This window comes from Heptranchias perlo, chromosome 19 (genome assembly GCF_035084215.1).
Source record: "Heptranchias perlo isolate sHepPer1 chromosome 19, sHepPer1.hap1, whole genome shotgun sequence".
Lineage (NCBI taxonomy): Eukaryota > Metazoa > Chordata > Chondrichthyes > Hexanchiformes > Hexanchidae > Heptranchias > Heptranchias perlo.
The window spans coordinates 8,610,183-8,627,638 of NC_090343.1; the positions used below are offsets into that span (position 1 = coordinate 8,610,183).

A 17,456-nucleotide genomic window follows, 5' to 3' on the forward strand; every position below is an offset into this window, starting at 1 on the left:
TAGAGAGAGAGACAGAAAGAGAGAGAGAAAGAGAGAGAGAGAGAGAAAGAGAGAGAGAAAGAAAGAGAGAGAAAGAGAGAGAGAGAGAAAGAAAAAGAAGAGAGAAAAAGAAAAAAGAGAAAAAGAAGAGAAAAAGAGAAAGAAAGAAAGAAAGAAAAAAAGAGAAAGAGAGAGAGAAAAAGAAAGAGAAAAAGAGAGAGAGAAAAAGAAAGAGAGAAAGAAAGAGAGAGAGCGAGCGAATCAAACAACACATAAATAATTCATCATAAGAAGTTCAAAATTTATACTGGACCAAATCATGAAACATTTAAAAATACTGGAGCATAAGTTTGCAGAGAGGGAGGCTGCCTTGCTCGTGTTTAACTCATGCTCAAGACCAGGCCTTAGTGAGAAAAGGAAAGGCAAAGAAAGTTTTAACTAATCAAGTAAAAACCTGTTCAACTCTCCAGAGAGGATGTATTTCTTTGTTGGGCCCCAAAGAGATGTCACATGTTCCTTTATGTAGAGCTATTTCACTTTGTCCAGAACAGTAAAACCAGAGGACAGGGCCTGCACTTGAAAGGGGGGGTAAGTTCAAAATTAAATCGGTGGAAACAATATTTCAGTGAGCGAGGGGTCAATCTCTGGAACAAACTCCGTAAGGAGATGGTGGAAGCAGTTAGCATTGATTCATTCAAATTTAACTTAGATAAGATTTCTTTCAGAAAATAACATTTTGGGATACGTTATATATGTAATTGAGATATGACATGTGGTAAGTGTAGCGTGCTTATGAGGAACAGGTGACTTTAGACCTATGGTTCACAAAGCTCTCCACCACTGGGGATTTTCCTCACCTCATGTCTGGGTCTGTTGTAGACTAATTGATGGAGATTAATTGCTACGATTAGTAACCAATTCCAAGTTAATTCATTTGTGAATATTCATAGATCAATACCATCTGGTACAATATGTTTTGCAATGGGATCACAGAGAAATGCACGATGACACAATCGGTCACACGATCACATCTGACCCAATTGCATCTAAAGGCAATTCTTTAGGTACAATCTCCAACCTGCCCTGATTAATCTGAACTCAGCTGGGGCAAAGGCAGAAATGCTACAATTGACTGTAATGGGGAGGCGGGTGGGAAGGGTAAGGAAAAAAAAAAAATTCTACTTTTGATGGCTATCCAGTGACATCTAATAGAAGTATGGCTATACGAACATCAGGCAATCAGTGCTCAATGCGGTACCATACCACAGCAAACAGTCAACACCTTCAGAAGAGGGAAAACTGCTGTTGGACAATGGTCCATTATTGTTGTATCATGCAATCACCAGGATGGTAGAAGGTGATCTAGATGGACCTTGGTCTTTTCTCGTCCGGCAATTCCTATGTTCAGATAATAAAGTCTGTACTTTTCTTATGTTTACATCTGCCCCACCCCTGCACTGCAGCTGTTGTGCGTTTGCTGGTCTTGTTTTGAATTGAAACAGAAACAGTGTGATTAAGGTTCTACGTACAAGAGCATTTTAAAGACTTGAAGTCGAACACAGCAGGATAAAGCGAGCGAAATCGCCCAAGCGCCAATTCTTTTCTACGTGAGCCAAGAGGGCGAGTGCTGGCAGGTTATTCAACTATGCAGGGACTCACAGCCAAGCTAAACATCTCCTCAGCCAATGCCCACATACATGAATTACCCCACAGAGGTCAGTGAGCCAGAAGTGAGTACTTTAGTTGATTTTCACCCTCCCTGCTCAGAGGTACAGGGATTCCGTTGCTGCCCAGGTTAATTCAGTGGAGACCAGGAATTGAATCACAGACCTTCTGGGCTGTACCGACTACATAGAAACAGTACCCTTATACACTAGCCAATTAGGAGGAGATCCCTCTTGCGCGTCCTTAATCATATATTACTTACATTTACTATGAAATCTTCTGGAGCGAGTTGGACATTCAAGGACGTTGAGGGGATAGCTGCGGCCACCTGATCAGCCAGCTCATTGAACTCTTCCTAAAAGAAAAGCATATTGCGATAGGTTTGTCCTAAAATTGGATTTATACAAAAATAAACACATTTCACAAAGATCATGCACAGCAATGTTTTCTTTTGCTGTCAGCACAATGTAAAAGTTGAAAAAGTTTTTCCAGGGCATCACCAATGGATCAGCAAATTCATCCACAGAGTACCTGAGCCATAAAAAAACAACTTGCATTTATATAGCGTTTTTGATGTAGTAAAACGCTCCAAGGCGCTTCACAGGAGAGTTATCATACAAAAATCAAGCCACATGAGGAGAGATTAGGACAGGTGACTAAAGCTTGGTTAAAGAGCTAGGATTTAAGGAGGGCCTTAAAGGACGAGAGAGAGGTAGAGAGGCGGAGGGAATTCCAGAGCTTAGGGCCTAAGCAACTGAAGGCACGGCCGCCACTAGAGGGGCGAAGGAAAGCGGGGATGCACAAGAGGCCAGAATTGGAGGAACGCAGAGTTGTCAGAGGGTTGTAGGCTGGAGGAGGTTTCAGAGATAGGGAGGGAGAGACCATGGAGGGATCTGAAAACAAGGGTGAGAATTTTAAATCTGAGGCGTGGCTGGACGTATGGACCAAGAAGGTCCCAGGTTTGATCCCTTTGCTCAATTGGGGAGACAGTAGAGGCGTTACAGTTGGTACTACTGCCATGGGTTAGGGGGAAGGAAAGTGGGCTCAGAGTCCCACTCTTGACAGCTACCCAATGATTAGAATTGCAAATGTGCGCACAAAAATCGGGCTACTCTGTGATGCAGCCCACAACTAAAAAGCGAGTGCGCTAGCATTCACTGTCAAGAGGTTGGACATCAGTAGTAACCCCATGGGTGATGAGGTACCAAAGAACAACTGTTGCCCACAGAACGAGGTACCAGCAAGAAGCCAATGCCGTCACAAGAGGAGAAAATGGGCAGAGAGAAAAAAAAAATTGCTTCAAAAAGGAACTTTCAAGAAATACACCAGAAGGGAAGCCAACAATGGCCTTATCCCCACCCATTTGATTAAAAAAAAAGTTAAAAGCATTTGTACACTATTTTTAAATGACAATGACTGGGCTACATGGTTAGATGTAAAATTTCAATGCTCAGCCTCTTTACTCCCCATGCATTCCTTATCCTGCAGCCCTCAGTAAACATGCAGGGTACTCTGCTTCAGTTAGTGCACTTCAAGTTGATCTTGAACAGTGCAGTGCAGCATGGTTTCACCAGCTTTAAAGTATATATTTTTGGGTGTTAAAACTGACATGATGAGACGATGATAGCATTCATTTTCATATTGCTTTTCGCCTAACAGAGCAACTCGAGGCCCTTTAAGGAGGGGGGGGCGGTGGTTGAAGGCTTGGCCAAAGAGTTAGGTTCTGAGGAAGCTTTGAAAGGGGGAAGAACGATTGCAAGGCAGAGGGGCTTACTAAAAGAATTCTTGAGTGCAGAGGCACGTGGAGGAAGGCTCTGGCACTGATGGTATGGTTTGGAGCGGGAGGGAGATGCAACACACAAAAGATTAGAAACAAAAAGATAAAAGGGTGCATACTGGAGTGCAGGTTTCGAAAAGGTTGCAGAGGTAGGAAGGAGCACGATCATGGAGATAGAATCATAGAAGTTTACAACATGGAAACAGGCCCTTCGGCCCAACATGTCCATGTCGCCCAGTTTATACCACTAAGCTAGTCCCAATTGCCTGCACTTTATCAAACATTTGAAGGACGCAAATTTAATCTCACATGCGATACGATCCTGATAGGTCCGGCTGGTATAGCTGTGTCCATCATACTACCCAGCGAGGTAAAACCCTTATTTAAGGTCGCCGATAGTGCGCCCCACTGCACTCTGGCAGTTGCAGAAGGCCAGTCAAAAAGGACCTTGGACCCATGGTCAAGCACTTAAACCATTTAACATGGACCGAAATCGCAGGTATCAGGGGAGGGACCGGAATACGGCTGGGTGAAGGAGCTGGCTTTGCCATTTTCTTATATCCCTTTATAAACAATCATGCAACCTTTGAACGAAAAGTGTTAGAGACCTGCTGGAAAACCGGAGTGAGCACGTGTGTACTACAGAAGCAGCGAATCTGCTAGAAAGGGTCCCAGAGCAACTCTGGTCCCAACATGTGAATGAAGTGGGAAAAATGCTAACTGCTCAGCCATACAGGGTTACTATGAAACCTGGAGTGCCCTTCCCTAGAGTGATATTTGAAAAAGGGAACAAGACTTTACTGGTGGGGGTGGTGGGGGGGATGAAATGAGGAGGATGTGGTTGTAGACTTAGCATAAAATGGGATTGGCGCACAAAATTCCAGACAAGTTGGAATTAATGCAAGGTACGACTCAAAAGGCCAGCAAGGACTTTGTTGGAGAAATCAAGCTGGAAGGTCTCAAAGGCAAGGATGACGATTTTAGCAGCACTGGGAATGAGGCAGCTAATGTTCCAACAATGGAAGTAGGTGGTCATGGTGCAGAGTTTTTGGCAGCAGCCAAGCAGTGTGGCTTCAGTCTTAGTGATGTTGAATGTGAGAGAAAGTTCTGGCTTATTCACAACTTGATGTCTGAAAAGCATTCGGACAACACAGTGGCAGTCGTGGATTCCAGGGTGGAGAGATAAAGTTGAGTATCATCAGGAGGCAAATGGAAACTGACCCCATGCTTATGGGTGATGTCAACAAGGCGTATCTCAGAGGTGACTAGATATCTGAAAGCAACACAACTGCCCAACTCTTTACACAATAGTACTGGGAATGGAGCTGGGAGGGTACAATAGTAAATACTTTTCCAATATAACTTCACTACAAAAAAAAGTGGAAGAAACTCATGCACATTGGAGAATTGAAACCTAGGGCTCTTTTCTCTGGAAAAGACTAAGAGGAAACCTGACAGAGGTCTTTAAAATTATGAATGGGTTCCAATTTCCAATTGTGAATCAGTCCAGAACAAGAGGGCGTAAGTATAAATAGACACCAGCAGATTAACTAAAGAATTTAGGAGGACTTTCTTTACACAGGGAGTGATGAGAATGTGGAACTTGCTGCCTCTAGGAAAGATTGAAGCACGAATGCATTTAAGGGAAGGCTTCAAGCATACTTGAAGGAAAAGGGAATAGAGGGCAGGGTGAGAGATGTAATTAGAGTGGGAGGTGACTCATGTGGAGTATAAACGCCAGCGTGGACCAGTTGGGCCGAATGGCCTGTTTCCATGCTTTAGATTCGATACAATTCTATGTAACACTCACCTGTTCAATTTTTGTTTCTGGTTCGGGCTGAGTCTGCCCAATCCATTTGTACAGCTTGCGACAAATGATATTGTTCAGGATTTTCTGTGCCTCTTGCAATTCAGGATTAGATGAATACAGGATCTGTTGAAAGATATTGTCTGGAAAAACAACAATCCAAGCTCCAGTCAACTAAAAATATCGTCTCTTCTTCTTCCCACCAAAAAATCAGTAACATTTATAATAACGCTGCCTTTGGGTGCCAATGAAGATATCTTGAATGTTTTCTGCCCCTTTCCATCAGTTTAGGGTTACCCTCTTAGGTTTTACTGCAGCCAGATTTCCCAGAAAGACTGATTTCCCCAGAAATAAATGTAGGAAAAAAAAAAGCAAGGAAATTATGCTAAACCTTTATAAAACATTGGTTAAGCCTCAGCTGGAGTATTGTGTCCAATTCTGGGCACCACACTTTAGGAAGGATGTCAAGGCCTTGGAGTGGGTGCAGTGGAGATTTACCAGAATGGTGCCAGGGATGAGGGGTTTCAGTTACGTGGAGAGACTGGAGAAGCTGGGATTGTTCTCCTTAGAGCAGAGACAGTTAAGGGGAGATTTAATGGAGGTGTTCAAAATTATGAGGGGTTTCGGTAGAGTAAATAAGGAGAAACCGTTTCCACTGGCAGGAGGGTCAATAACCAGAGGACACAGATTTAAGATAATTGGCAAAAGAACCAGGGGGAGATGAGGAGAATTTTTATTACGCAGCGAGTTGCTATGATCTGGAATGCACTGCCTGGACGGGCCATGGAAGCAGATTATATAGTGACTTTCAAAGGGGAATTAGAAATATACTTGCAAAAGAAAAACGTGCAGGGCTATGGGGAAAGAGCAGGGGAGTGGAAATAATTTAACAGTTCTTTCAAAGAGCCGGCACAGGCTTGATGGGCCAAATGGCCTCCTTCTGTGCTGAAAGATTCTAGGATTCTAAGAACAGCTTTAGATCAGACAATCACACAACAATGCTCACCTGTGAGTTTGGTGTAAGCCACCATGTCATCAATTGCTGTGGAGATTGTACAAAGCTTCCCATCTGCACCGCTTATCTCAATGTGCTTATCTGCCATCACCAGTGCCTCGCTGATCCTGATGGATTAAACATTTTCAGGTATGTCTTAGCAATGTTTTCCACACTTCCTCAAGACAAAACGGACTTTTAAATTGTTTGCACAGGGTTCCAATGGCTCAGTGGGTGAATTCGCTGTCACTTGGGGTCAGACTGAGGCCCAGGGTTGGTTGCTGGTCAGTACTGAGTTTGCACAGCTCATCGGGCACAGCAACAATGATCTACAATTAGCCTCCGCGTCCTTGGGATAGGGAAGGGGAGATTTAAAACAATATAATTAGCCAGGGTTCCCACCCTTGACCGACAGCCAAGTGACTGTTGCTACACCGTAAAGACATCGTCATCAGGTGAGGTCCAGATGGGCTCGACTTTGATGACTATGGTGGGGGAGACTTAAATCGGCTGCCCACACTCACCGTCTTGGGTTTAAGGTGCCAGAGGACTTGTACTTCAGCACGAGTCAGTGCTTTCAGGAGAAAAGAAGAACATTTGAGGTGTGGTGGGAGAAAGAGAGAGAGAGAAAATGCATAACAGAAGCAGGTTCCAGAGAGGCGAGGCTTCACTGCAGCTATACTCACATGCTCTCGATGATGTTGACCACTCTATGCTGATAGGCTCTGCGATGCAAAGTGTTGCGTGTGTGAAACATGTTATACATGTCACCGGCCTCCTGCAAGGAAGGACAGAAAATTGGACCCTTGTACATCACACTGTGCATCAGCAACAATGTCATAGAGTCATAGAGTCATACAGCACGGATAGAGGCCCTTCGGCCCATCGTGTCCGCGCCGGCCATCAGCCCTCGGACAGACACCCTGGAGCAGAACTTAGCAACGAGTAGTTCAGTTAAAAAACGTCAGTTGGGCATTTAAGAATACCTGATCGTGGATTATTTGCTGATCACTAGATAATTACAGAGCTGGAGGCCATTCAGCCCATCCAGAATTATGTTAAAATTCGCCCTGCCCACCGCCAAATCACAAAATCTAATTGCTATTGAAATGTTTCCAGGGTTTTCGCCTGCACTACTCTATCCAGGAGTCCATTCCACGTGTTGATCAATAAGAACCTCCTGATATCAGTCCTAAATTTGCCTTTTACTAGTTTAAATTTGAGGCCTCTTGTCCTACTCTTGCAATTTAATTTAAATAATTTTCTGCATTTACCTTTTCCGTACCACTGACTACCTATAAAGGTCACGTCCCGGCCTCCTCCTTTCAAGGCTGGAAAAGCCCAAGTTTCTCCCGTTTTTCCCCATGAAATGGACTTCTGAGCCAGGGAATCAGCCTTGTGGCTTTTTGCACTGTCGTTTACATGGGCCGTGATTGCAAAAGCTATTAATCCTTCATTGGTGCATCAGAAAGCAATGACCATCAGCATTCTTGATATGAATTGGACTCAGCAGATACTTATTCTCACACCCAACTCATGGGTAAACTGAGCCCCTGTGAACTGAGGCTAGACCTACTGCATAAGTATAGTAAATAACAGACAACAAAAGCAATTTGCATTTATATGGCCCCATTAATGTAATAAAACATCCCAAGGCACTTCACAGGAGCGTTATCAAACAAAATTTGACACCAAGCCACAGAAGTCCAGGTGACCAAAAGCTTGGTCAAGGAGGTAGGTTTTAAGGAGCGTTTTAAAGGAGAGAGGGATAGAGATGGAGGGGTTCAGGGAGGGAATTCCAGAGCTTAGGGCCTAGGCAGCTGAAGGCACGGCCGCCAGTGGTCGAGCGCTGAACATCGGGCAGGAGCAAGAGGCCAGAATCGGAGGAGCGCAGAGATCTCGGAGGGTTGTAGGACTGGAGAAGGTTATAGAGATAGGGAGGGATTTGAAAACAAGAATGAGAATTTTAAAAATCGAGCTGTAGCTTTGTACCCAGGGAATGAGATAATTTGTGTAGCTGTCAAATGATTGGAGCTCGAGTCTGCTTTCTGGTCTCCGTGGTAGCCAATATAGGTCAGCGAGCACAGGGATGATGGGTAAACGGGGTTTGGTGCTATTTATTGTCTCTGGATTATAAATAAGATTACGTATGCACTCATGTCACTTCAAAAGATGATCAGCATCAATCACACCAAGCACTGTCATAATGAACTAAACTACCAGACAGGTTTATCCACCGGTAGTCATTTACAGAAGCAAGTTACAGCAGCAAATTGTTGAAATTCAGTCCAAGTAACATCATCCTTCAAACAGATTACAAGACTTTACATTAAAGATTTTGAGAGAGTAAATAAGGAGAAATTGTTTCCGGTGGCAGAGGACACAGATTTAAAGGTAATTGGCAAAAGAACCAGAGGCGACATGAGGAAAAAAAATGTTATGCAGCGAGTTGTTATGATCTGAAATGCGCTGCCTGAAAGGGCGGTGGAAGCAGATTCAATAATAACTTTCAAAAGGGAATTGAAGATATACTTAAAAAGGAAAAATTTGCACGGTTACGGGGAAAGGGCAGGGGAGTGCTACTAATTAAATAGCTCTACCAAAGAGCCGGCACAGGCGCAATGGGCTGAATGGCCTCCTTCTGTGCTGTATCATTCTATGATTCTATAACTTAGTCCCTGTACAAAACAATACATCTCAAAATTCGTGTAGATTTCAAAGGCAACACTCTTAGCTCGGACATGCGAGATCGGATATTTCACCGATTGATCCTAGCTCATCAACTACCTCATGAAACAGAGATTCACTAACAAGAGACCAGACAAGTACAACGGTTACACCCACTCACTCTGAAATGAGAGACAGGAATACCCATCAGTATCTTTCACAATTAAATAAAGCTGTCAATCAAAACTGGAGTTCAAAGACTCAGGAACTGCCCCAATGTAATGAGTACGTCTGTGAAACAATGCAACTGATACAAGAAGTGATTGCCTTGCCTCCCTGGTGGGCTGACCATTAATAGCAGACGTCTCGTGATACTAGTTATAAAACAATTCCTCATTAGAGGCGATTCATCCCCCTCTGTGGTAACGTTTCCCTCCGATTATTTCAATTGACAAAGAACGCTCAGAAAGTAAAGAAAACATTTTAATCTGGTCAAAAATCTTGGTTTGCGGGCGCTACGCGGACACCCAAGTCCCAAAAATGGCGAACGAGATGCGCGAGCACACGTCCGACGGGAAGTGCGCAGGGCGCCATCTTGCACCTGCAGGGCGCACATGCACCTAATGACCGCCAGCAGCATGTAGAGTAGGGAGGTGATGACACGAATCAGAGTGCAACGCTGATTCGAAGCAGCCGGTGAACACCACGCTCCAGCCAGCGCCCTGTCTTAACCTCGCACAGCTGAACAGGACTTAAACGGCATGCAGGACCCCCCCCCCCCCCCCCCCAGCGCTATTTAAAGGGAGTACTTACAGATTAGTTGCTGGATTATTTCTTCTGGCTTTTGGTGCAATTGTACATGTTTTTGGAAGTTTCCGATACTTGGCTAAAGTTTCAATATTCTATAGAGGATGGTCTGGTTGCTCTTGCAATACTTTTAGTGGCATTTAAAATACAGTGCTGAAAAAACTTGCTTCCAGAGATGCGTTGCCTGCTAGGACTTCCTCTGGGAATTGAGCATGACTGGGAGAATGAAGAGAGGCCTTGCGGATCAGGATAAGCTGCTAGAAGAGGGAGGAGGAGGAGGAGGAGGAGCAGGGCACTATATTAAAAGTATATAGAGTTTTTCGGGATCTGAAATGAGACAGATCTCTGAACTATCACAGCTGCCATCAATATACAGCAGGCAGTGATCATCAGTCTCAGCCACGAGCTATTGACAACCCCCAGAAGGTTTTAAAACCATTCTCCTGATGTACCTACCATATATAAAATCACTAAAATATAAAACACCCTGGACAGACCAAAGCTAAAATCTCATATCAGGGTTCATGTGGTTCATTTTTTCAGTCTGTGACATCAGCTCATCACAACCTTGCAACCACTCACAGGTATCCATTATTTTATCTCTCTCTATATACATATACATCCGTGCCCTCAATTCGATCACAGCATCCTGATGTGATAACCCCCGACCTCCACCACCTGGAAGGACAAGGGCAGCAGGCGCATGGGAACACCATCACCCCCAAGTTCCCCTCCAAGTCAAACAACATCCTGACTTGGACATAAGTCGCCATTCCTTCATCATCACTGGGTCAAAATCCTGGGACTCCCTACCCAACAGCACTGTGGGAGAACCTTCACCACACGGACTGCAGCGGTTCAAGAAGAAGGCCCACCACCATCTTCTCAAGCGGCAACTATAGAACCATAGAAAAGATACAGCACAGAAGGGGGCCATTCGGCCCATCATGTCCGCGTTGGCTCGAAAAACAACCAGGTGCCCATTCTAATCCCACCTTCCAGCACCCGGTCCGTAGCCCTGCAGCTTACAGCACTTTAGGTGCAGGTCCAGGTACTTTTTTAAAAGAGTTGAGGGTCCCTGCCTCTACCACCAATTTGGGCAGCGAATTCCATACACCCATCACCCTCTGGGTAAAAAAGTTTTTCCTCATGGCCCCTCTAATCCTTCCACCAATCAGCTTAAATCCATGTCCTCTAGTTCTTGAACTCTCCACTAGGGGAAACAGGTACTTCCTGTCTACTCTATCTGTGCCCCTCATAATTTTGTACACCTCAATCAAGTCTCCCCTCAGCCTCCTCTGCTCCAAGGAAAACAACCCCAGCTTATCCAATCTCTCCTCGTAACTGCAATTTTCAAGCTCTGGCAACATTCTTGTAAATCTTCTCTGCACTCTCTCCAGAGCAATTACGTCCTTCCTGTAATGTGGTGACCAGAACTGCGCACAATACTCCAGCTGTGGCATTACCAGCGTTTTATATAGTTCCATCATTACATCCCTGCTTTTGTATTCTATAACGGAGAGCATTCCGTATGCCTTCTTCAGCCTTATCTACCTGTACTTCCACCTTCAGGGACTGTGCACATGCACTCCAAGGTCTCTCACTTCCTCTACCCCTCAATATATTCCCATTTACTGCGTATTCCCTTTTACTGTTTGCCCTCCCTAAGTGCATTACCTCACACTTCTCCGGGTTGAACTCCATTTGCTACTTTTCCGTCCACTCCACCAACCCATTTATATTTTCTTGGAGACTACAGCTATCCTCTTCACTATCAACTACACGGCCAATTTTTGTGTCGTCTGCAAATTGCCAATCATGCCCCCTACATTCAAGTCCAAATCATTAATATACACCACAAACAGCAAGGGACCCAACACTGAGCCCTGCTTGAAAACTCTATATCCAGGGATATTGAGCTGCCAATTGTCCCCCTCTTTAAGCCAAGTTTACGTTATAGCAATGATATCATGGTGCCGTGTGTCTATCTGTGCCTTTAGCTCATCTGCTTTGTTTGTAATACTCTTTGCATTGAAGTATATACCCTTTAACCCTGTCAAATTCCTGTGCTGAACACTATTTAACCTTTGCTTCTTTTGCCTCTCTGAGTCACTAACTACATCACTAACTACTTTTCTACTTCCCATTTCCTGGTCTGAATTTGTCCTTTCTGTACCTGCCCTTTGGTTCCCATCCCCCTGCCATACTAGTTTAAACCCTCCCCAACAGAACTAGCAAATGCCCCCGCGAGGATATTGGTCCCGGTTCTGCTTGTACAGGTCCCGCCTTTCCCAGAATCGGTCCCAATGCCTCAGGAATTTAAACCCCTCCCTCCTACACCATCTCTCAAGCCACGCATTCAACTGGTCTATTCTCCTATTTCTGCTCTCGCTAGCACGTGGCACTGGGAGTAATCCTGAGATTACTACCTTAGAGGTCCTGCTTTTCAATTTATTTCCTAACTCCCTATATTCTGCTTGCAGGACCTCATCCTTTTTTTTTTTAAAACCGATGTCGTTGGTACCAATACGGACCACGACCTCTGGCTGTTCACCATCCCCCTTCAGAATGTCCTGAAGACGCTCCGTGACGTCCTTGTCCCTAGCAACAGGGAGGAAACATACCATCCTGGAGTCACGTCTGCGGCCGCAGAAACGCCCATCTGTTCCCCTTACGATGGAATCCCCTATCGCTATTGCTCTCCCATTCTTTTTCCTCGCCTCCTGTGCAGCCGTGTCACTCGTGGTGCCACGGTCTTGGCTCTTGCTGCGTTCCCCTGATAAGCCATCTCCCCCAACAATATCCAAGGCGGAATATCTGTTTGAGACTCGGGTTGGACAATAAATGCTGGCCTTGCCAGTGACGCCCACATCCTGAGAATGAATATTAAATAAAACGCAACATGGCGTGAAATTATAGCCCACTGATTCTGGCACACAATTCCGTACGCCATAAGTTTCATTGATGGTTCCCAGAAGCAGGTAGAGAGGGGGGAAAAAATTGAGAGCTGCAATATTGAGTTAGCTGATGTCAGTAGAGGTGCTATAGTTGGCTTCAGTGTAGCTGAGCTAAGGAGGAGGTGAAAATCAGGCAGGGTTTTTAAAAAAAACTACAAACTATCCCAAGACTCTTCATTCCATCTCACAACATACGTCACCTTATCTCTAGTGCAAATGTGCTTCTTTTTGCCAACTTCACACACTCGAGCAAACTTGAGGAAACGTTCAAAGTCAAAGTTGTTCCGGATTCCCAGGTAGTAACAGTCCCTTCAAAAACAAGACAAGACAATACACTGTCAATCCCAGCCTTCACATCATCTTAATTAAAGCGGCAACACGGTCTGCTGAATAGTCACATGATCCCCAAATGAAGAGATCTGTCAGCGGGCTTGTACTCTTAAAACTGTAAACATGCTCCCCGGGGGGAAAAAAGTGCTTCCTGGTTTCACTCCTAAATGGCCTAGCTCTAATTTTATTATGCCCCCTTGCTCTAGACTGCAATACCAGAGGAAATAATTTTTCTGTGTCGACCCCATTAAATCCTTTGATCATTTTGAATACCTTGATTAGGTCACCCCATCAACCTTCTAAACGCAAGGGATTGCAAACCAAGCTTATGCAACTCATAATTTAACCCTTTAAGCCCTGGTGGCATTGTGCTAAACAGTGTGGGATCGGTGCTGATAAACAAGATTCAAAAAGCTCTCATGAAGGCCTAATGTGGTACTAAGCCATAGAGACCAGATGGTCACAGGATGGGTCACCAGTCCAGGCTCAATTAGCTGATCTCAGCCAAGGCAACAGTTGGGGAAAGGTTCTCCCTTCCTGGTTCTCCAGCTGCTAGGAAGTGCACAGATATACAGCCAATGAGTTCAGGGTCGAGCTTAGCTGTGATGCCCTGTGTGGTCAAATAGCCTGCTAACATTCACACATGTAGAACACCACTTGAGCAAGACACCCAGAGGGCTATCAGTGTCAATGGAACAGCACCCCAGCGAGAGTCAGCACCTTCAGGAGCAGATGGGAGAAAATTATATCAAAAGTATTAATATATCATTTTAATTTAATTATATTAATATATAATCCACCGACAGGGGGTCGGTAACCAGAGGACACAGATTTAAAATAATTAGCAATAAAGCCAGGGGGAAGAGAGGAAAAGAATTCTTTTTTTAAACTCAGCAAGTTATGATCTGGAATTCACTGCCTGAAAGGGTGTGGAAGCAGATTCAATAGTAACCTCCAAAAAGGAATTGGATCTCTATTTTAAAAAAGGAAACATTTGCAGGGCTGTGGCAAAAGAGCAGGGGGAGTGGTTCTAATTGGTAACTCTCAGAGCCGGAACAGGCACGATGGGCCGAATGGCCTCCTTTGATGCCGTATGATTCTATGAGTCTAGGATATGGGTCTACTCCTTAAAGACAGAGTGCTATTTTCCAGAAACTGCCACGCTTGCTTCAAATGAACTTTGTAATGTACCATGTGAGCTCCCACTGAGGAGAGACATGGATTAAAGAATGTTCATCACCAACTGTTCAAAGAGATTTATTGACCAAAATTAGGCTTACCTGGCAATATAATCCCACTTATCAACGTCAATCCCATTTACTTTATTGGCGACGATTTCGTACAGAAAGCTCTTCTCTTTAGGCCGACCTTTGTATGGCCACTGAAAAGACAAGATACCAGAGTTAGCTATAAAAAGCAGCTCACAGGTCAGAGTGAATATTGAGAACCATCACTTGGGCTCTTCCTCCTTCCCTCCACCTTCAATCTCCACACAATGTACAAGTGCAGCTGAAATGAGATAACTCGGCCAGTAGGCCAGAGACGAGGCTGAGCTCTACCGTACCATGCTGGATCAGGATGTGCCACTGCACTTCACAGAGCAGATTGCCAACACTTGGTCCGTTTCCCCCATACAAACCAACCCATTAGCACTGCTGGCCTCCAATTTTACCAGTTCCTTCCTTTACACCCCCTCTCCTAACAGAGATCCATGTTGGGGCATGGCCCATGGGCACTGGTAGTGGTCTGGTACCTCGCCCAAGTAACCAGCCTTCATGCAAGCCTTGACAACAAGCTTCAGCAGACTATTCAGCTGTGGAAGGCATCACGGCGAAGCCTCTTCTCATCTTCACCCAACATCACGCATGCATACTTTCAACCAAGAGTCACTGGACACCACACAGAAGCTGAAACTCTGGCTAATCTTTCCCCTTCTGAGCCCAGAGATGCGGAAGCCAATTGTGGCACCCCCTAACTTTTTCTTTAAATTCATTCTCAGGGTGCAGGTGTCACTGGCACGGCCGGCATTTATTGCTCATCCCAAGTTGCCCTGAGAAGGTGGTGGTGGGCCACCTTCTTGAGTCACTGTGGTGAAAGTGGTTTTGATTGCCCTCTGAAGTGGTCTAGAAAGCCAGTTAAGAGTCAACCATGTTGGTGTGGGACTGGAGTCACATAGGGCAGACCAGGTAAGGACGGCAAGTTTCCTTCCTTAAAAAGGACATTAATGAACCAGTTGGGTTTTTCAAAAAGCTTCATGGCCACTGTTTCTGATAAAAGCTTTTTATTTCTACATTTTTTAATAAACTGAATTCAAATTCCCAAACTGCCATGATGGTATTTGAACTCACATTCTCTGGATTACTGGTCCAGTAACGTGACCTCTACAGCACCGTGTACCCTTTTCATCCCATTATTGTTCAGCTAATTCAGCACAGAGCAGGGATTGAACCTACGACCTCCCGATTCTGTATGGCTCAGTTCCACAATCGTGAATTGCATTCATCATCCGGGCCTTTCCACTTCTATTTTTAAATAAAGCCCACGGCACCATCACTGGGTGCACAAGACAAAAAAAAACAACCGCAGTATGGGTTATAAATCTTTTGATAACCAGTTACCTCTCACGTACCATCTCTCCTCCCTATCCCTTGGCTGAATGTTGTCACTTACCACCGAGCCCGTCGCACTGCAGCCCTCTCCATTACTCGTTGCCTCAGTTGTTGGGCCTCCGATCTGCTCCTTGATAAATACAAGATCCTCTGGTAACACCAGGCCGTGGCTCTTGAGAACCACTTCTAGCCCATTGGACGAGATCAAGTGCTCAAACATAGCCAACGAAGCATCCTCGTGCTTTGTTCAATTGCAAAACAGATGAGAAAGATTGGGTCATCATTCTAAGCTGATGAATCACAAATGACATTAACAAGAGTAAAGGCACACATTTACTGCGACACAGAACACCCCCCCCCACTCTCTGGTAACACAGTCTGGGATTCTCAGCTACACAGACCTTTGTCTGAATCCCTGTGAAACGTTCATTCTCTGGCCCCCCCCCTTGGGGTCAAATTACCTGAAGGAGCATGGGAATACTGGCCATCAGCACCATTCCTCGGGTAATGGAAATGTTTCCGAGAGTTTAACCAGGAGGAAAGGAGTGGAAACCCAGCAGGAAAAGAGAGGGAGTGGGGTGCAGGAAAACCAGAGTCAAACAAAAAGGGTTCTTTTAGGGCCGGGATCTTGCGCCACTCCACTAAAGAACTGGGGCAGCCGTACTGTGGAGATCTTGAGAGGTGGAGTTTCTCCTGCTATATGTGGATTTCATGGTGTGGGGAAGAGATGGAAGGTTTTGTTAAAATGTTCACGTTGAGTTGAAAGCCAATTAAGATAATGTGTGCTCAGGATTGCAATGTTTTTCTACTTTTTGCACCCAGCATCAGCAACAAGCACTTTCAAGTCACACAACAACTTGCATTTATAAAACACCTTTAACGTAGTAAAAAGTCCCGAGGCATTTCACAGGGACGTAATCAGACAAAATGTGACACCAAGCCACATATGGTCAAAGAGGTAGATTTTAAGGAGCGACTTAAAAGGAGGAGAGGTAGAGAGGCAGAGAGGTTTAGGGAGGGAATTCCAGAGCTTAGGGCCTTGACGGCTGAAGCCAATTGTGGAACGAAGGAAATCGGGGATGAGCAAGAGTCCAGAAATGAAGGAGCACAGAGATCTCGGAGGGTTGTAGGGCTGGGGGAAGTTACAGACATAAGGAGGGGCGAGGCCATGGAGGGATATGAACACAAGGATGATCGAGGCGTTGCCGGACCGGGTGCCAATGTAGGTCAGCAGGCACAGGGGTGATGGGTGAGCGGGACTTGGTGCGAGTTAGGATACAGGCAGCAGAGTTTTGGATAAGTAATCTAATTCCCACCGATCTTCCTCAAAGATATTTCCCTGTTAATAAGATCAAGACGTCCAGTTCACTGCAATGTCTCCTGTAACACTTGGGATTACTCAGACTCTACAAGTAGCATTACCTGCCATTTCAAATCTTTTCGAGTAAGAGGGATAAAACTTCCATCAAACATGTGCGAAAATGGCCCGTGACCTGGGAAAACAAAGGCAAATTTTTAAACCTATTGTATGCGGCAAGATGGTGGTTTTAAAAAGTTGTTTAGTCTGACTTGAGATGTTAATATTCTGATGTTATCATCTTGGCTAGACCTTATGTTGATTTAGTCCGAGCTATGGAGGAATGTTGTTATTGCTGAGTGGAAGACTCAAGTTTGAACCTTGTTCCTATTTCAAATTCCCCAACTACACACATTTCACAGGCTCCATGGGGTCATCTAGCCAGGGTTTGAAGGACAGAGTAAATAGAGAGGTCCCTTTCCACTGCATTTGAGCACCTTAGTGGCAATTGTCCTGTCACACCAACAATTGGTGGGACCAACGTTCCATTCGTTGGCTTAACATAAG

General features: G+C 44.9%; 1 protein-coding gene across 1 annotated transcript in view; it reads right to left on the bottom strand.

Annotated features, from left to right (window-relative positions):
* samhd1 (SAM domain and HD domain 1) overlaps positions 1-17,456 on the bottom strand; it is a 37,278-nt gene that overhangs the window by 6,559 nt on the left and 13,263 nt on the right. Inside the window, exons 6-13 of the mRNA XM_068000766.1 lie at positions 17,015-17,085; positions 15,654-15,833; positions 14,264-14,364; positions 12,854-12,962; positions 6,909-7,000; positions 6,235-6,350; positions 5,232-5,371; positions 1,907-1,999 (exon numbers count right to left, since the gene is read on the bottom strand). Of these exons, the coding sequence (XP_067856867.1) occupies positions 1,907-1,999; positions 5,232-5,371; positions 6,235-6,350; positions 6,909-7,000; positions 12,854-12,962; positions 14,264-14,364; positions 15,654-15,833; positions 17,015-17,085 (902 nt within the window). The remainder of the gene's footprint in view (positions 1-1,906; positions 2,000-5,231; positions 5,372-6,234; positions 6,351-6,908; positions 7,001-12,853; positions 12,963-14,263; positions 14,365-15,653; positions 15,834-17,014; positions 17,086-17,456) is intronic.